This window comes from Diospyros lotus, chromosome 9, assembly GCF_014633365.1.
Source record: "Diospyros lotus cultivar Yz01 chromosome 9, ASM1463336v1, whole genome shotgun sequence".
Taxonomy (NCBI): domain Eukaryota; kingdom Viridiplantae; phylum Streptophyta; class Magnoliopsida; order Ericales; family Ebenaceae; genus Diospyros; species Diospyros lotus.
Genome location: NC_068346.1, coordinates 26,310,319 through 26,331,904, shown reverse-complemented (window position 1 = coordinate 26,331,904; position 21,586 = coordinate 26,310,319). Strand labels below are relative to the sequence as shown.

The 21,586-nt window shown below is 36.4% G+C and overlaps 1 protein-coding gene across 23 annotated transcripts in view; it reads right to left on the bottom strand.

The window, feature by feature from the left end:
• LOC127809175 (probable inactive DNA (cytosine-5)-methyltransferase DRM3) overlaps positions 1–21,586 on the bottom strand; it is an 85,836-nt gene that overhangs the window by 9,081 nt on the left and 55,169 nt on the right. For all 23 annotated transcript variants that reach the window (XM_052347907.1, XM_052347906.1, XM_052347925.1 and 20 more), the window contains 2 exons: positions 21,249–21,351; positions 6,118–6,197 (listed from right to left, as the gene is read on the bottom strand). In XM_052347907.1, coding sequence (XP_052203867.1) covers positions 6,118–6,197; positions 21,249–21,351 — 183 coding nt within the window. The remainder of the gene's footprint in view (positions 1–6,117; positions 6,198–21,248; positions 21,352–21,586) is intronic.

Below are 21,586 nucleotides of genomic sequence, written 5' to 3'. Positions count from 1 at the left end.
AAATGCTAGTCCAGCTGGAAAGGCTGTATGTTTCGAAATATGAGGAGTATGCTTTGAAATCTTAGTGTAAATTTGTGTTGTTTCAAAACCAATAAGCTATATTTCGAAACCTAGTTTGAAATCTTGTCTCTAACGGCTATAAACGGTCAGATTTCTATCTCTTGATATAAATAACAGGTATTTGAAGACAAGACATAACAAGACACAACAAGAGAGCACACACTAGAGACACATACACAAGCACAAGTGGTGATCAAAATGTTTAATTGAGCTTCTAAAAGAAGATCTACACATATCTTTCTCTTATGCATTGAAAGTGAGAAGGAGAGGCAAGCTTCTAGCTCTCCTCATCTTAAGCTGGTACAAAAGGTTTGTACATCCACCGGTAAGGCATTTGTTGTTTATTGGGCTGTAAAGATAAAACTCTATTTATCTTACTATTGATTGTAAGGTTTGAGTTGAGCCTAAAACCCATTGTGGTGTAAGGTTTGAATTGAGCCAAAAACTCATTGTGTCAAAGGTTTGAGTTGAGTCAAAAATTCATTTGATGTAAGGTTTGAGTTGAACCCGTAAAAACTCATTGTACAAGGTTTTAGGGTGAACTGCGGTAAAACCCTTGTCGTGGTTGATATCACTAATAAAAGTGATTGGGATTGAAAAATCCTTCAAGTGGGTAAGCTTGAAGGTAGTGGACTAGGCAGGGTGCCGAACTACTATATATCTTGTGTGCACTTAATATTTTGCTTTTGCTTATCGATTATTGCTTAATCTTTCATAAGATTTGGTATCAAGGACTAAAACATATTTTCCTTGAGCATAAGCTTATATATATTCATATAAACATATCTTTGATCTCAAACACCTTTGGTATATTCTTATTTATGTAAATCATATTTGCCAAAGATCATTATTTTGAAATACAAGCTAAAAGATTTCGAATCAAGCAAAACAAAAAGGTATATTTCGAAACACATATTCTATATTTCGAAACAAGCTATAACAATAAGATATATTTCGAAACATATAAGTAGGTTTCGAAACTTGCAAAATAGAAAGGTTTCTTTCGAAACATATACCCTATATTAAGAAACATAGTGTTCTGCCATCAACCATTGTTTTAATTATCGAAAAATTTATACGAATCCCAATTCACCCCCTCTCTTGGAATATATTTGTCATCATTAGAACCAACATGAATGACATAATTGTCACAGGTCATGATAAGGAAGAATAGAAGGTGCTGAAAGGGAATTTCGCCCAAGAATTTGAAATTAAAGATCTTGGTGTCCTCAATTACTTCTTAGGAATTGAGGTGGCCTACTCTAGGGATTGTGTTTTTCTATCTCAAAGAAAATGTATCTTGGATTTGTCAGTCGAAATAGGGTTGACTGGGGGAAAAGTGTCTAGTATTCTAGTATAACCTAATTGCAAATTGTGGCAAAATCCTGGCAGTTAACCAATTGATAAGGGTAGATATCAACGGTTGGTTGGTTTTTTGATATCTCTCTCCCATACCAGGCCAAATATCACATTTGTTGTTAGTCTTGTAAGCCAATTTATGCACAGCTCAACTGAAGAACATATGCAGACCATAAGGAAAATCCTCGGCTACCTAAAAGCTACCCTAGGTAAAGGAATACTGTTCAAAAAAGAAAATGAGTTGGATGTTAGAGGTTTTACTGATGCTGATTATGTTGGATACCTTACTAATAGAAAATCAACTACAGGGTATTGTATCTTCCCAAGTGGAAACCTAGTGTCTTGAAGGAGCAAGAAACAGAGTGTTCAGGGCAATGGCTCTTGGTATATGTGAGTTGCTTTGGCTAAGGATCATTCTAGAGGACTTGAAGATCGAGACTCAAGGTGCACTTAGGTTGTTTTGTGACAAGAAGTCAGCCATAAGTATTGCACACAATTCTGTCCAGCATGATAAAATGAAGCACATTGAAATTGATCGTCACTTCATAGAAGAAAGATAGATGTAGGCCTCGTTCAAATCTCTCATGTTTCTTCTGAGGAACAGGTGGCTGATATGTGACAAGAAGTCAGCCATAAGTAATGCACACAATTCTGTCCAGCATGATAAAACGAAACACATTGAAATTGATCGTCACTTCATAGAAGAAAGATAGATGTAGGCCTCGTTCAAATCCCTCATGTTTCTTCTGAGGAACAAGTGGCTGATATGTGACAAGAAGTCAACCATAAGTATTGCACACAATTCTGTCCAGCATGATAAAACGAAGCACATTGAAATTGATCGTCACTTCATAGAAGAAAGATAGATGTAGGCCTCGTTCAAATCCCTCATGTTTCTTTTGAGGAACAGGTGGCTGATATGTGACAAAAAGTCAGCCATAAGTATTGCACAATTCTGTCCAACATGATAAAACGAAGTACATTGAAATTGATCGTCACTTCATAGAAGAAAGATAGATGCAGGCCTCATTCAAATCCCTCATGTTTCTTCTAAGGAACAGGTGGCTAATATTTTCACAAAGGGTCTAGCAGCCAAGAGGTTTGAAGATCTAGGATGCAAGCTGAGAATGGTAGATATATATTCTCCATCTTGAGGGGGGCTATTAGCGGATACAACAACCTAGTTATGGGAAGTCTTGAGGAAGTGATCATGCCTCTTTGTAAGTTTCTATAACCAGATTAGGATACTTCCTAATCTGGTCTTAGGAAAGTTTCCTAATGTTTGTGTATATTGTTTTTCTTTGTAAATATGTAGCTTTCCTTTCTTTGTATCTTCTTTGTTTCCTTTCTTGTATTCATTCTCCCTCCATAAAAGAGGGTCATGTACATTCTTCGAGAATTATGCAAATAAGTATTTTCTACATGTATCTTTGTTGGGTATTCTCCTTCCCAAAAAGGCTACAAGTGCTATTGTCCCTCCTCTCAGAAGTTGTCTTTTGATGTAATTTTTATCAGGATCAACCTTTCAATCCTCATATATCTCTTCAGAGGGAGACTGCAAGTGCAGATTAGCATTGGGTCCCACCATCTCTCTTCCCATGAATGACCCTATTGAGTCCTAGCCGTTAATGTGTCCTCAAGGGGGAGCATCAGCATCAACTCATGAAAAGCCACTGCCAGCTGCTCTTGAAAACTCACTTACAATTCCTGACACTTCCCTTATAGCTCCTGAAAATCCACTTATAGCTCTTGCCACTTCCCTTACAGTTCCTAAAAATCCACTTACAGCTCTTGACACTTCCCTTACAGTTCCTAAAAATCCACTTACAGCTCTTGACACTTCCCTCACAGCTCTTCAAAATCCACTTCTGGTTTATTCACGATGGCCTAAAGATCCTTAGCAACCTCAACACAACCAAGCATTGGATCTAGAGCCTAATCCACCTGTGGACAACATTACCATGGTTGATGATCTAGCTAATCCTATAGCACTTCAAAAGGGGGGAAGGTCTCGTGCTAAGTACACCCTATTTCTAATCATTTGGCTTATTCCAAGTTGTCTCCACATTTCAAGGTTTTTACTACAAGTATAGACAATATTGAAATTCCTAAGACCATCCAATGTGGTTTGAAGGATCCAAAGTGGCAAGCTGTTGTTTTAGAGGAGATGAAAGCCCTAGTGGGTAGCAATACTTAGGATATCGTAGAGTTACCCCCTCAAATAAAAAGGCGGTTGGATGTAAATGGGTATTCATAGTGAAATATTGTGCAGATGGGAGTATTGATAGATAAAGGCCAGATTGGTGGCCCAAGGTTTCACTCAAACCTACGAGATTGACTATGAAGAGACATTTGTTCCTGTGGTTAAATTAAATTCTATCAGAATATTACCTTCTCTTGCTTCCAATTTAGAATGGCCTCTACATCAATTAGATATTAAAAATGCCTTCTTCAATGGAGAACTAGATGAGGAAATCATTATGAGGGTTCCCCCAAGATTTAAGCAAGAAGTGAAAGCTAGAAAGGTATGTAGCTTAAGAAGTCTTTAAATGGGTTGAAACAATCACCAAGAGCATAGTTCAAGAAGTTTAGTATGAGTCTTAATCGGTTAGGATATCAACAGGGGCAAGTAGACCATACATTGTTTATAAAATATGCAGCAAATGGAAAGAAAGCTATCTTGATTGTTTATGTGGATGATATCATAATAATAGGAGATGATATTCAAGAAATAGAGAGCCTAAATAAGCAATTGAGAGCTGAATTTGAAGTTAAAGACATAGGAACAACAAGACATTTCCTAAGAATGGAGATGGCAGAGTAAAGCAGGTATTTTCATTTCACAAAGAAAATACACATTAGATCTTTTGAAAGAAACAGGTATGCTAGGGTATAGACTTTCTGGAACACCTCTAGAGAAGGAATTGGAAATTTGGAGAAATCAAGGATGATATACCAGTAGAAAAAGAAAGATATCAACGGTTGGTGGGAAAATTAATTTATTTGTCTTTTATACAGCCTAATATAGCCTATACAGTGACTGTGATAAGCCAATATATGCATTCTCCTACCCAAAGACATATGAACGCTACTATTCATGTCCCAAGGTATCTAAAAAGGATACTGGGAAAAGGACTTTTATTTCTGAAAAATGCAGGAAGAGGAAATGTGGGTTTTGTCGATGTAGATTAGGCCGGGTCTATTAAAGATAGTCGGTCAACTTTAGGTTATTACACTAAGCTATGGGGAAATTTGGTTACATGGAGAAGTAAAAAACAGACAGTTGTTGCCCGTAGTAGTGTCGAGGTAAAATTCTGAACCATAACTCAAGGGAATTGTGAAGTAATTTTGTAAGGAAGGTTAATGGAAGACTTACATATTCTTTTGTCACAACAAACAAAAGTGTATAGTGATAATAAATTAGCAATTAGTATTATTAATAATCAAATTCAGCATGATCAAATTAAGCATGTGAGAATATATCAAAGTTTCATAAAGCGGGAAATTGAAGAAGGAGGAATCAATCTGTCCTATATTCCTACAAAAAAGTCAAATTGCTAATGTGCTTACAAAAGCTATGGCAAAACCAAGTTTTAAATCAATTATTGGCAAGATGAGAATGATGAATATTTATTAGCCAGTTTGAGGAGTGTTAGAATAAGTAAAAAGGAATGCCCAAAATTAAAGAGATAAGATTGTTAGAGATAAGATAAGTTCCCAATAATAAAGGGGATAAGGTTGTTGGAGATGAGATAAGTTTCCAAGATTAAAGGGATGAGGCAACTTAGAAGAAAAAGATAACTCTAGAAATTTTAAATTTCAGTTTATTTGTTTTATCTTGTAAGTCTGATTTAAATTGGTTCCTGATTTTTAGGAGATAGTTTAGATGGTTTCTTGTATATATATATATACCTACTTGAATTCAATAAAATTCAAATAAGCTTTCCAAATATTATGCTTATTTCAGAAATATATAAATAAATTTGGTAAAGGGAAAAAAGAACGAGAAATTCAAGCCAAGTGAAGTGAAAAAAAGATGAAGACCAGAAGGTATAGGAAAATGAGGTGGCCATCAAGGAGAGACAAGAATATTTTTAGAAGTGCTATTCGGTGAATTTATGGAAACAAGTATTACATTAAGACATTTTCATAATTTTGAAATGGTTGAAACTATGTTCTACAGACATATTTGTCTGAAGAAGTGAAGCAATTCATAACAAAAAGTAAAAGAATGATAAAGTAGTAGGACTAGATAATATTCTGATAGAAACGTGAAAATGCAATTTGTATTGGTGGGCTGTATCATAAATAGTTGAGCCTGTGACCTTATTATAATTGTTCACAGAATAGAACAAGTTTTTTTGGACATTAAAATTCCACTGGCTAAGGCAATGTGATTTGTTGTTAGAAATCTTCCCATAGAATATACTCTTAAGAAAATTTTTGGTTTTCTCAGATGTTAGCAATTTCTTATCTTAAGAAGTCCAATGGAGTCACTTGTTTTAATGGAGCTTCAATAGAAATTGTCAAAACCTAAGCATAAACATCAGGGCAGACGCAAGATAGTATGTCAATTTATCCATCATTAACATCTTTAAAGAGTTCTGAGCATGTGAAGTCCATTCACCAGCCATTGCAAAGACAGATACAGTACAGCAGAAAATGGGAAAAGTAGTAAAACAAAATGAAGCCTAGCACCTTGTTTTTGTAATTGCAGGTACCAATAATTTCATCCGCACAAATTGAGTCAGCAAGCTCAGAAATGGGAGCATCTGTACCTGAAAGATAGCAACATAAAATGACTAACTAGAAAATTTCCATCAACATCATATCCATGCCCCACCAAGAAGGAATAACATGAGACTGAGATTCAAAGACCCCATAGAGAGGAACCCAGGCATCAATTAACATCTTCATTAAATACACCATGGAATCTAGGATAAGCAGTATGCTGAGAAATGAGTATTTGACATCATACCTTTTTACAGAAAAGGGCAGTGGAAGGTAAAGGACAAGACAATTTCTAAGAACGGAGAATAAGTGCATGACCTAATGCCATATTAAGCATCATAATATACTAAATTTGGAGAGTGCAATGCAGGATAGTTCAAAACATCAATATTGTAAATCAAATTGAGCAAACAACAAATTGAATTGCAATCAAAGGTGGTCCAATGAGCATGCGAACAAGACAAACTCAGAAAAATTGTCTCCTGTCCTAGGTCACTGAAAGGGAGATACTTGCAGCTGATGTCTTGTTCTTTCCCACTCCCACTTTTGAAAGTTCTGATTCTCATGGCTTTCGTATGATTAAGGGAGCTTCTGCCTGAGTATCTTTTGATTTACATAACCGCCTATCGACCTAGTTCGGGCTTAGTGTTCAATTCAACAAGATGTTGTTTGGATGCAAGCTCAATCTACATTAAAATATAGATGCTATGAATTGCATTCCTAAGCAAATTCTGGCTGCTAGATTCCCAAAGAGTATTGTTCTGTCATTTGTATTAGATTAGAATAAATGTAATCAATATCGTTGTATTGCTTCATGAATATTTTCTGTGATAGAGTTAGAATTAAACTCATCTTCTAGAAGGTATGTTTCTATAAGGGGCAGCTGACCATGTTAGTCTATTTCGGTCAGTTGGGCAGTTTGTTATTGCCTTGTAACCCACGCCCCTATATCATATAAATAAGGGTCGTGAAATAGGAGTAGGGCAGACCTTATTGCGCCTATTACCGGAAAGGACAGATTCCGGTTTTCTGTCTTGTATTCGGGATTGAGTGCAAGAGGTAGAGAGTGGCTGGGGATAGCTTGTATTCTCTAGGATCTTGTTAGCTTTCAGTGTATATGGGCGAGGTGGGATTCGAGTTCTCGTTGTAATTATCCTATGGATGTTTCAAGATAGTGGATTGAAGAGGTGCTAAGCAGTCTGGATGTAGGTCTTGTTTCCAAGACCGAACCAGGATAAATCGGTGTGTTTCTTGCTGTGTTTTGTTATATGTTTTGTGTGTTTCTCCCTTTCAGTGAGCTTTGGAATACCCTAACAAGTATAAATTTTATTTTTTAAACCCATGTAACTCAACCGTAGAATAAGAAGCGTAACAACATAGAAACATTTATGCAAAAGAATGACACGAAGTATTTGCAAACAGCCATGATGGAGGACATTGGAAGCATCCCCTAAAGATATATAAGATGCGTCTTTAAAATTGGTTCTATGGGCCAAGCACTGATTTGGGATTCTTTTTATGGAGAAAAGCCCCTCCTATAAGCTTTTGTTAGGCTTACTTAAGACCATTTATATAATGTTTCCTAATGTCTTTTTTGGTTATTCTAATTATGTGTTAGGATTTTATTTATAGTATTCTCTTAGTCTTATTATTAATAGCTTTAGATTTTTTATTAGTCTCCTAATAGGAAAAGGCGGGATTTTCATTTTGTTTAGTTTTCTAATAGGAAAAGAAAGGATCTCCATTTTGCCTAGTTCCCAAATAGGAAAAGTTTTCTAATCCTAGTGGGAATAGGATTACTAGAATTCTATAAATACTACTTTTCCTTTTCATTAGTGAATGATTCTTCAGTTTTCTCTAAGCATTGATGCTTTTCTTTGAATTCTATGATGCAATTCTAACGTTAGGCATGATGCCAACGGAACCTGTTGTTTTAGACTCACTGGTTTAGGTAGATTAAATGAACAATTCTCTCTCAAATAAGTTTCCCACTCTAGGATTAACAGGAATAAATATTAACAATAACAGAAAGTAAAGAATTCATAAAACTTAAACAGAAACCAGAAAACCAAACCACAAGAAGCTGAAATTTATCTTGGTTCGGATTGCAAGTATTGCAACCCTATATCCAGCAGTCAAAACACCTCACGAGTAGTCTTCTTTATTCCAACCAAATGATCAGTACAATAGCAAGTTCCCTCCCTTCTATTCCCAAGTACCACACAACCCTCGTTCCCCAAGATTACAAAGCTATCTTTCTCTAGCCTTTTTCTCAGAACAATCACAATAACTCATTACAATAGAAAATGAGAACAAAATTGCATACTAACCAGCTACCCCTCACCCTCTATTTATAACAGGGACGGACATACCAATGAAACTAATCGAAATTTAGATAATTCTAGTTTAACCCCCAAACTTACACTAATTACATTTAGGGTATAATTTCTAACCGCCTATCTAAACCAACCTTAGCCACTTTATGCCACTGCCTTCACTGATCTTCTAGGTTAACTCAAAGGCAAGCATATCAACAATACTCCACCATTTGCCTTGAGTTTTCTTCACCTGATAGACTGATCATGCTTTCCTCTGAGAATGCATGACATACCTAATCACTCAAACACAACAAACATTAAGAATATTTAAACAATACTGCAATTTACATATAGGAACAGCTTTGGTAAACATATATGCTGCATTATCTTCTCCTGCAACTTTTATTAGGTTTATTTCCTCCTCCTCAAGGATTTCTCTAATGAAATGATACCTAACATCTATATGTTTGGTTCTTTCATGGTGGGATGGATTTTTAGCCAAATGAATAGCACTTTGGCTATCACACATCAACTTAACCTTGACATCTCTACCTAGGAGTTTAATAATAATTCCTTTAAGCCAAATACCCTCTTTAATTGCTTCTGTGACTGCAATATACTCAGCCTCGATGGTAGATAACGCCACCACTGATTGTAGGTTAGTTTTCCAACTAATGGTAGAACCCAAAGCTAAAAGACATAACCCATTGAGGACCTTCTTTTATCCATATCAGCAGCAAAATCAGCATATGTGAACCCTAAGATGCAAGGATTTTCTTCCATTTTAACTCCACCATAAACCAAGGCCATGCCTAGTGTTCCTTTAACATACCTAAAGGTCCATTTTACAGCATTCCAATAAGCCTTACCTGGATTGGCCATAAACCTACTAGAGACACTCATAGCATGAGCCAAATCTAGCCTTGTACAAACCATGTTGTACATTAGGCTCCTGACCGCATTAGAGTAAGGGATCTTACTCATTTCCTTAATCTCCTTTTCATCTTTAGGTGACTGCTCATGGGAAAACTTAAAGTGTTGTGCAAAAGGAACCGATACATCTTTTACATCAAAAATATTAAATCTTCTAACCAGCTTGCTTAGGTAAGATTTCTGAGATAAAAACAGCTGCCTTTGCTGTCTATTTCTTTTGATTTCTATACCCAATATCTTCTTTGCTTCTCCTAATTCTTTCATCTCAAACACTGACCTTAATCTCAGCTTAAGATTCTCGATTTCTATGGCTGATTGACTAGCAATCAACATATCATCTACATATAGGAGAAGATATATAGATATATTCCTTGGCATATGTTTAAAATACACACAACTATCATAGGAACTCCTCTTAAAACCTTGGGACAACATAAAAGAGTCAAACTTCTTATACCATTGCCAAGGGTACTGTTTTAAGCCATAAAGGGATTTCTTACATAAGCACACTTGCTCTCCCTTCCCCCTAACCTCAAACCCCTTAGGCTGTTCCATTAGAATGTTTTCCTCTAAGTCTCCATGTAGAAAGGTTGTAGTGACATCCATTTGTTCTAGAATTAAGTCTAATTGGGCTGTTATTGTAAGAAGGATCCTTATTGAGGTATGCCTTACCATAGGTGAAAATACCTCATTAAAGTCTATACCGGACACTTGGGTAAACCCTCTAGCCACTAACCTAGCCTTATACCTAGGCTTATCCTCTTTCCCAGCACCTTCCTTAATCTTAAACCACTTACAGTCAACCACCCTCTTTCCTAAGGGTTTACCTACAAGAATACAAGTCTTATTCCTTTTATGAGAGTCCATCTCAGACTTCATGGCTTCTTGCCATTTCTAAGAGTCCTTTGATTTCACTACTTCATCATATGATAAGGTTCCCTTATTTCAGCAGCTGCACTCGTCAGTGCATAAGACACTAAATCAAAATATCTGTATCTCACAGGGGCCCTAAAACCCTTCTTTGTCTATCCCTAGCAACGTTATACCTCTCTGGATTAGGGGCATTTTTTGAGCTGGAGGATTCTTCATAATTCTCTTACTGCCCAGAAGAGGATGCTTCATATTCCTACTGCTAACCAGGGGAAGATTCATCATAATCCTCTTGGTGTTCTAACTCCTGATCTAAGAAATTATCTAGGCCTCTATCACTAGTTTCCTCTTGCAGTTCTACATCGACTGCCTTGGCTTTTTCAGCATCTTTTGATTTCCCCTTTTCCTCAAAATCTTTTATAATAGACCCTTCATCAAATGTAACATCTCTACTACAAATGTCTTAGGCATATCTGGATCTAGGCTCCACAATTTATATCCCTTAACCCCTTTCGAGTATCCTATAAACAGATACCTAATTGCTCTTGGATCTAACTTACCTTGCTTAGAGTGGGCATAAGCAATACATCAAACACCCTTACATGGTCTATATTAGGTTCATGACTTGTCCACATTTCATAGGGGTTTTTAAACCCTATGGCTGCGGATGGGGACCTATTAATCACATAGGCGGCCATAGTAACCGCTTCTACCCAAAAGGATTTAGATAGCCTAGCATGGATTATCATGCACTTAACCCTCTCTAATAGAGTCATATTCATCCTTTCAGTTAGACCATTCTGTTTGGGATTCCCTGGAACTGAAAGATGTCTAAGGATACCATTTGATAACATAGGTGGGTAAAATCCTTATTGCAAGATTCCAACCCATTATCAGTGCTAATGATTTTAATTTTGCTATCTTTCTGATTTTCTATCATAGTTTTACAGGTTTTAAATGTTTCAAAAGTGTTATCCTTTGATTTCAATACATAAACCCAAACCATTCTAGAATAATCATCAATTATTGACAGGAAATACCTAGCTCCACCATGAGATGAGGCCTGGGAAGGGCCCCACAGATCAGAATGAATGTATTCTAAAGGGACCTTAGTGGAGTGGATAGCCTTCCTAGGGAATTTTACTTTAGTTGATTTTCCAAGGATGCATGTTTCACATTTATCTAAGGCTGTTACATTTCCAGCTCCTACAATCCCTTGATTAGCCAATTCCTTAAGCCCTTGCTCACTAATGTGAGCCATCCTATAATGCCATAGCCTAGTTTGATCATAGGATTCTTTCTCTCCTACTGCTACCTCTCCACCAAATGTGGATGCTTGCAGTATATATATGCCATTTTCAAGGATTGCCTTCATGCATATGAGAGAGCCTCTAGTTACCTTAAGGACTCTACTAACTCCCCTATAGGAGTAATCATTTTTATCTAATACTTCAAGAGCTATAAGGTTTCTCTTTAGATCTGGGACATATCTAACAACTGACAATATTCTCACTGTTCCTTCATGCATTTTAATTTTAACATCCCCAATCCCTTTGATTTTACACTCTTGGCTATTTCTTAACAATACTTTACCACCATTAATGTCCCTATAGTTTAGGAACCAATACCTATGAGGTGTCATATGAAAGGAACGACCGGAATCTAACACCCAAATTTGCTTACCCTCGGTATTACATATAACTAGTGCATCTGCATTGTCATAGTCAAATTCACAAATTGAAGATGATATTTCAGCATTCCCTTTACCCTGAAATTCCCTCCTTTTCTTTGGACAATTGCATTTCATGTGACCTTCCGTGGTAGTCATTTTAGAGACTTCACGCAGAACCTTGTCTCATAGACTTAGAATCAAGGTATTGAATGCCCTTTTATTGATTTATTTCCTTTGTTGACTTATTTTTGTTTTTTGTTCTTCAGTACAAGTATCGGGTATTTTCTTTTCCTCATCTAAAGCCTCTTCTAGTCCTAAGTTCCCTAGTAGTGCTTTCATTTTTATCCTCCAAAGACCGAAATCATTCTGGCCATCGAATTTTTCCATATCATATCTTGTTGTAGCCATTCTTGATACTATTATGGCAAAAAAAAAAAAAAAACACCAAGTAAATGAAATGAAAGCTTTTCTTGATCCTAGGGGAAGGCTCTGATACCAAATTTTTGTTTTAGACTCATTGGTTTAGGCAAATTTAAATGAACAATTCTCTCAAATACGTTTCACACTCTCGAATTAACAGAAATAAATACTAACAATAACAAAAAGTAAAGAATTCATAAAACTTAAACAGAAACCAGAAAACCAAACCATAAGAAGCCGAAATTTATCCTGGTTCGATTGTGAGTATTGCAACCCTACATCCAGCAATCAAACGCACCTCACGAGCAGTCTTCTTTATTCCAACCAAATGATCAGTACAACAGCAAGTTCCCTCCCTTCTATTCCCAAGTACCACAACACTCATTCCCCAAGATTACAAAGCTATCTTTCTCTAGCCTTTCTCTCAAAACGATCAAAACACTCGTTACAATAGAAAATGACAACAAAATTGCATACTAACTGGCTACCCCTCGCCCTCTATTTATAACAGGGGCAGACTTACCAATGAAACTAATTGGAATTTAGATAATTCTGGTTTAACCCCCAAACTTACACTAATTACATTTAGGGTATAATTTCTAACCACCTATCTAAACCAACCTTAGCTGCTTTATGCCACTGCCTTCATTGATCTTCTAGGTTAACTCAAAGGCAAACATATCAACAGAACCCTTGGTGCAATGTCTAGAAGATCTCTCTCCCTCTCTTCTCTAATTGTCAATTTCAAAATTTATTTTCATAACACTACTTCCAGCCCTGTTCTCAGTCCTCAAATCTAAGCTTTTGAGCCATATTTTGCCTCGGGCCCGTGGTTAGTAGGTGTTAGCAGAATGCAGATCTATCCTACATCAAGCCAAGAAAAGATATTGATGCAAAACTTTAAAATTTTTTGTTGCTTTATAATTTACTTTTTTGCATTGTCAAATGGTTCGCCATAGTGAAGTCATCAACCAACAGAAGATAATATGGGACATTCAAGACTATGGAATAAAACTTTAAAAAAATTTCTTGCCTTACACCTTACTCCTTTGCATTGACAAATGGTTCATCATAGTGAAGTCATCAACCAAGAGAAGATAATTATGGCATTCAAAACTATGGAATTTGTGAGAGATGAAGTTTTACCTCTGAAATGGTAAAATCAATAAAGATACAAACTGTTTTCATTAAATGTAAGAATTTCCACCAAGACAATTTGGTGTAACCAGGGTGAGCTAAAATTCAAGATGGGTTATTTTACCTGAAATGATGTTTCCTACTTTCGGAGGGAATTCAAGTTGGTATTTGCAAATGAAAAGCAGACAAAATGGTTCACAAATTTAAAAAGGAAAACTTCAGGATACTCTCTCAAAGTTCTGAAATTACACTCTTCTTGAGAATGTCATCATGACATATGCAACTGAAGCTATGTTAGTCCAAAACCCCCTCCAAAATGCTTATTTAGTATTACAATTTTAAGAGTATTGTTGTTTGTTTGATAGTTATGCTACAATGAATTAACATTGCACTATACCATCAACCTATGAGTTCAGTTATGACCTCTAGTATTGCCAAACGTTTTACATATGTCCCACTTTACAAACATAAAAGAAATAATAGCCATTTCAGCTCTCATTTGAATTAGAGTGGCTCAATTTTGTTGAACCAAAAGGAATGAAAATTAACCATAATTTGTGGGAGGATTTCCATTTGAAGTTTAAAATCAAAATCAGGCTTACACAATCTTTATCTTGTGTTGCATTATCATGCAGATCTAGACTTCTATAGTTTCATTAAAGTTCGATTTCTAGGGGAGATTTACCTTCATATTAGTAGTGTCAAGGGTCTAGCACATGCTCTCGTGCGGCATGCCACTTGCCTATGTGAGGCCAACCTTTATCCCTAGAAGACACACAAATGACTCCTTAAACAAGACATTTGGATATAAGTGCACCTACATACACAGTTGTATATCAATAAACCCACAGGAACCTATAGAACACCCATGGCACAAGACTGGCCCTCAAACACTAAGGAGTCATGGGTCATGACTTTCTCCCTCACCCAATTCTGTAATGCCCTTGTTGCGTTGTGACATCTTTCTATTCCATTCTCATAAAGTGCTTAGCACATCGTCATCTCCTAAGTGAACCCCTACCTACCTACTCCTTTCCCTTGGAGCTCTTGGTGTGTTAATGCCTCCAACCTATCATGTTGTCTTTGACACAACCATCAGATGCACCTTCGCGTACTTGTCTATACCTTTTCCTAAGATCTCTCAGAGAGCGTCTCCGTGCTGCCACCAAGCACCATTCTCGCACCACATTGTCAATGGCCTGGTGTATGCCCCTATGCAGTGGGCTCTTGCCCATGCGAGCCCAACCTTTTTTCCTAGGTGACAAGTAAATGACTCTTTAAACAATGCATCTAGATATAAGCACACTTGCATATACAATTGTATATCAGTAAACCCGCAGGAACTTAGAGAAAACCCATGGCCTATGGTTGACCCTCAGCATTAGGCAGTCACGTGCAAAGATTCTAGTACTAAGAAATTGTGACATAAAAGGCCCTAGTTTGCTTCAGTTGTTACAACCAAGAACAAAATGGTAACAATTTCTAAGTTTCTAGTGGAACTCTATTAAAAAAGATTTATTGTTCTATATTTGAGGGTTATAATCTTATTGCAATTTTTAATTCTACATGAAGATGAGACTTGAAAGGTTCTACTTCTCCACTCCTTTATTGAAAGCCAAGGGTTCATGGAAACTAACTCTTGGAACACCTTCTTGCAGTTCATTGATGACGATGCTGAACAGTAATTTGTATAGTAAGTTAGGGAACTTCAATTCTTGGGGGCAAATAGGTAAGGACTTAATGCATATCTTTGATTTATTCCAATTGAAATTGGAAAAGCCACAATATATCCTCCACATGTTCATGTTCCCTGATAGAAGTCTTTAGTAACTTGTACATAAGCAATTTAGACTCCTTGCTTTACTTAAACCCGATAAGACTTCTCTCGAGACTCAATCACAAGCTTTTCCTAGATTTTTAAATAACATATGTAAATTCTTTTGTTTATCTCTACAACTTTCCATTAGGCACCTCAACAAATATATAGTTTCCATTGTTGACCTACTAGATACGAAACCAAATAGGTTTTCTAATGCCTCAATTTCTTTTCCTAATTTGTACTCAATTACTCTCTCCCAAAGTTTCATAGTGTGGCGCATTAACTTAATTCCTCTACAATTTCCAAAATTATGAACATATGCCTTATTCTTATTAATAGGCGCTAAAATGCTTTTCCTCCACTCATCCAATATCCTTTTTGATTTAAGGATCATGTTAAATAGTTTCGTTTACAAAAGAATGTCCTCTTCTCCCATACATTTCCATTCTTCTATCAATATATTATTTGGTCTAACTACTTTACTATTCTTCATGTTTTCTAATGCTTTTTTTTTTTTAATTTCAACATATATGTTTGTAGAACATGTAGTTCTATCTTCTACAAAGTTATTAAGATGCCCCAACATAACATTTAACTTCAAGAAATACTCCTTCCATCTCTCTTTGATCACCCTCTCATTTACTGGTACTTTTTGGTTTTCATCTTTTATGCATTTTACTTGGCTTAAATCACTTGTTTCCCTCTCTCTTGTTTTAGCTAGTCTATATATATCTCTTTCTTCATATTTTGTACCAAGTTACGAGTACAAATTTTTATAAACTTTTGATTTGCTTTATTGACTGCCTTTTTTGCTTCACTTTTGGCCAAACCATACCTCTATTAGTTTTCGTCATTACAACTTTTATTTAAAGTCTTGTAGCAAGTTCTTTTACTTTTGATTCTTATACTTGTTCATTCCACCACGAAGACTCCTTTTGTCTTAGGACTTTTTCCTATGACTCTCCTAGAACCATTTTTGTCGTGTTTCCAATAGCAATAGCCATTTCACTCCACATTTAGTTAGCCTCTCCTTCTATGGCCCAATCTCTCTTGCCAGACTTCTTTCCTTGAAAAGGGTTTATTTTTTACCTTTTAAATCCCACCATTTAATTTTTGGGCTCTGTTTTGTATCATTTTTTCTTCTCCATTCTTTAAACATCAATGGACAAAACTCTATGTTGAGTGCTCAAGCGTTCTCTTAGTATAACTTTCCAATCCTTACAATAACAGTAGTACTAATCACAAAGGGAAGCAGTCTATTTGGGTGGTTTATACGCCATTTTTATATGTGATTAAGTGGTCATTCCTTTTTTTAGGCCTAGTGTTGGCTAAGATGAGGTCATATGATATGGCAAAATCCAAAATAACTTTTCCTTCATCATTTCTTTCTCCAAATCATTAACCTCCATGTACATCTCTATACTTATTCCCTTCTCCACCCATATGACCATTTAAGTCTCCTCTTGTAATGATCTTCTCTCCCCTAGGTACCTCTTGTACCAAACCATCTAATTCCAAAATTTTGCCTCTCTCCTAACCCAACTTGTAGGACATATGTTTTAACAATATTCATAATTTCTTTCCCCAGGGGTTTCTAAGTTATACATGACAACACCTTGAGGAAGAGGTTGTCACATGACAACCATGACAGCTTTTCATTAGGTCTAAAGAAAAATGTGCTTATGATGGGCTTCTAACAAGATTGGCCAAAGCTGTTACAACAAGAGTGGACAAGTACATGGCTAATGGGGAATAATCACATATAACAAAGACTTGAACCAAAGACCTCTTAAAGTTGCAACTCTAGTACCAATTTAAGTCACCATTTCTCTAAAATCTTAACTTCATAATGAAGGGGCTCACTAAAATATATCATGTTTCTCTGACAGAGCTCAAGTTACAGCTTTTTGTCCAATTACTTAGACCTTGCATGGTTTCTCTTTTGTCATTCCACTCTATCAAGAGCCATAATTTCAATTAAATTGCAATTATCATGTTTATTATTTCAATCCAAGTAAACTTCAACCTCCGCCTCTATACCTAGGGGAAGGGATTTTTTTTATTTTCTTTTGGGCACGGTGGTGGAGAGAACGTGTACTTAGCTTGTGCAAGTATATCATCCAACTCCCTTTGAGAACAACCGACAGCTCTCAATAAATTAACGCATTGGTGCACATGCACAAACTTAACTGCCTACAACTAGATGCATTTATTAAGCATAGAATCAAACCTTCAAATCAAATACAATTTGTTACTTTAAAATTTACAATATTCTTTTACGTGAATGAAAGAAAATAATCTTTTAGTTCTGTGCCAGATTTGTTGATAAAATGCATCCATATACTCTGTAAGCCCTTATCCTTGTCGTCAATAGGTCAACATTGCAGAACAACTACTGTCTTATGTTTTAAAATCACAATTATATGAAAGACAGTGATGAATCATGGGAGATGCTTTATATTTTCACACCATAATGTCTGAGATGTTGATTAATATTTGAAGGAATTCAGAATTATACTTTCATTCATTCTAATCTGATGGATACAACAGTCCTCTTATAGAGGAAGAGATTACATCAAACATGGAAACTATCAAAAAAGAAACTATCTCTAAGGAAACAAATTAAAACACAAAGAAGTAAATATACAAAGAAGGAAATATACACTAAGATACATATGGACATAATCAATAAAGATTCCTAAATGGTAATTAGAAATCTTTCCTAATCTAAGTAGATCTCTTAATATTCTGATAAATCAACACCCCCCTCAAGCTGGAGAGTGGATATCAACCATTCCCAACTTGCTTATCAAAACATCAAACCTTCTTCTAGCTAGCCCTTTAGTCAACACATCTGCCACTTGATCTTCAGATGGCAAATATGGAATTCGAATTAACCCAGCATCCAATTTTTCCTTGATAAAGTGTCGATCAATCTCTATATGTTTAGTTATGTCGTGCTGTACTGGATTATGGACAATATTAATAGCTGATTGATTATCACAAAGTAGGTCAATAGTACCTTGAACCTTGATTTTCAAGTCTTCTAAGATAATCTGAAGCCACAAAAGTTCACACAATCCAAGGGCCATTGCCCTAAACTCTGGCTCTGCACTAGATCTTGCCACAACACTTTACTTTTTACACCTCCAAGACACTAGGTTTCCCCCCAAAAACACACAATAGCCTGTAGTGGATCTCCTATCAACCAAGAATCCACCATAATCTGCATCAGTGAATCCTTGTACATTCAATTCAGTCCCTACTTTAAACAAAATGCCTTTACCTGGTGTTACCTTTAGATAGTTCAGGATTTTCCGCACAGCTTGCATGTGCTCCTCGGTTGGACAATGCATGAATCTACTTACTAGACTGACAGCAAAGGCAATATCAGAACTAGTATGTGAGAGAGATATCAATCTGGCCACAAGTCTCTGGAACCTCCCTTTATCTACCATTTGTCCCTCTGAGTTCTCCTGCAATCTGAGATTAGGATCCACAGGTATACTTGACCCTTTTCCTCCTGTCATTCCAGTTTCAGCTAGAAGATCAAGAATGTACTTGCACTGTGATAGAAAGATTCCAGTCTTCGAGTAGGCTACCTCAATTCCTAAGAAATATTTAAGTACCTCGAGGTCTTTGATCTCGAATTCTTCAGATAATTTTCTTTTTAAACTCTGTTGTTCTTCCATATCACTTCCAGTCACAACTATATCATCAACATACACTAAGAGTGCTGTAACTTTTTCACCTGAATGTTTGAAAAAAAGAGTGTGATCACCTCTGCTCTGAGCATATCCCATAGACTTCATTGCCTTAGAAAATCTGCCAAACCATGCCCAGGGAGACTGTTTAAGTCCATATAGGGCCTTTTTAAGTGTTGATTTATCAGAATATTAAGAGATCTACTTAGATTAGGAAAGATTTCTAATTACCATTTAGGAATCTTTCCTAATTATCATTTAGGAATCTTTATTGATTATGTCCATATGTATCTTAGTGTATATTTCCTTCTTTGTATATTTACTTCTTTGTGTTTTAATTTGTTTCCTTAGAGATAGTTTCTTTTTTGATAGTTTCCATGTTTGATGTAATCTCTCCCTCTATAAGAGGATTGTTGTATCCATCAGATTAGAATGAATGAAAGTATAATTCTGAATTCCTTCATGGTATCAGAGCCTTTCCCTTCCCTTCCAATGTTTTCGAAACCCTAATAGTGCCTTCATTGCACTTCTTTGCGCCGAACTCCTCTAGAGTTTCAGCCCAGTCTTAATTGCTGTTTTGTTCTGTTCTGTTGTTTAGCAATTTTGTTCCTGCTGCACTTCTAGTTTCCCTTTCCAAACTCAATCTTCTTAAGACATGTCCGAGATATCAGAGGCGACTCCGATCATTACCACTGTTGAATCCTATCCTAGTGATCAGTAACCAATGGGAGGGGGTGATCTGCCTGGGATCCATCCTTCCTACCGACTTGATGGGCGAAACTTCTTGCAATGGTCTCAACTTGTGAGCACATTCCTCAAAGGCCGCAAAAAGCTAGGCCACCTGACCAGAACCCCTCCAAAATATTCGGATCCATCCTTCACAGCATGGGAAATTGAAGATTCATCAATCATGTCATGGCTTTGGAGTGCCATGCAGCCGGAGGTAAGTAAAAACTTCATGTTTTTAACATTAGCTAGGGACATTTGGGAGACTGTGAGGCAAACCTATTCTAAAGTTCAAGATGCCTCGGTGATTTTTGAGGTTAAGACTAAGATTAGTAGGACAAGGCAAGGGGCATCCACTATAACAGAATATTATAATAAAATGAAGGGGATGTGGCTAGAACTAGATCATTATCAAGATATCAAGATGGAGTGTAGCAATGATGCTGTTAAATTTAAACAAATTCAAGAAAGGGACAGGATTGTAGAGTTTCTAGCAGGGATTAATCCGGAATATGATCAAGTGAGGATCCAAGTGCTTGGTAGGGAAAAATTACCTACTCTTAATGAGGTTTTTTCCATTGTTCGAAGTGAGGAAAACAGAAGGATGGCTATGCTAGGAGATCACAGTGTTGAAGGCTCAGACATGGTGTCAAGCCATAGAGATGGATCTCGGTTTAAAGCAGGAAAGGCAGAAAATTCGTGGAAAAATTCAGGACGAGAAGGTTTGTGGTGCAGTTATTGCAAAAAACCTAGGCATACTAAGGATAATTGCTTCAAACTCCATGGCAAAGAAGTTGTGCTAAGCAGGACAGGCGGATTTAAGAGTTGTCAAGCCTATTTTTCCAGCACAGATCAAGGGGAAGCTGAATCAGCAGGTAAAACTGAATCTGTTGGTGCTGTCACAATTGAATGCAGAAGAGATGAACAAACTCAAGAATTTCCTCAAAACTCTCCAAGATGGAGCCTGTTCACTTGCACAGCAAGGTAAACTCACCAATTCTGAGTGTTTTTCTGCCTTTAAAACTGCTGGGAATACCAATTGGGTCCTTGATTCAGGAGCTACTGATCACATGACCCCTCACATAAATTCCTTTGACACTTACCAACCTCTTGTTAGCCCTAAACAGATTGTTATTGCTAATGGAACCACTGTTCCTATTGCTGGCCAAGGTACAGTTAAATTCAGCCCTTTGCTAACAATATTTGTGAATCATTAATTATTGAAAGAAAAAATATGCACCATACTCCTGGCAACAACTAAAAACTATAAACATTTGAAATCCAAATTACAGGCAATTATGGTACAAAAGGACACAAAAATATGCATCAGTATTTTCTGGGAGCTGTGGAAAACAGCAAAAACTGAAAGAAAATGAATGATGAGGAAAGGAAAAATGCAAGAAGCTGAAGAACAGGATAAACAAAATTAAATGGACAAAATTGCTATCTTCTATACTAAAGCATCAACAAGCTGAGATATAATTGAAGAAGTTACCCACCACACTTTTCAATGGCTGCAGAAATTTGATTCTCAGAAAATCCAACCTTAAGCAAGTGAAGTGTCTTGTCCATTGTTCCAAACAAGGATTCCGTGCAAGTTTCCTATTTATTATAATTGGGTTAGTTTGGAAAAGGCCATACGATATTGAACACAGAAATTAAGGTAATTAAAAATCAGAAACAGAGAATAAGCTCCACTAACCTTGACATTAATATTGTGAATTAAAACCAGAGCCATCAACCTTGCCCTAAAGGTAGAGCCAAGTGCTTGTATACTCTAACAGTCTCTATATTTATAACCAACAACATAGCTATAACTCACAATCAATTATTGTAC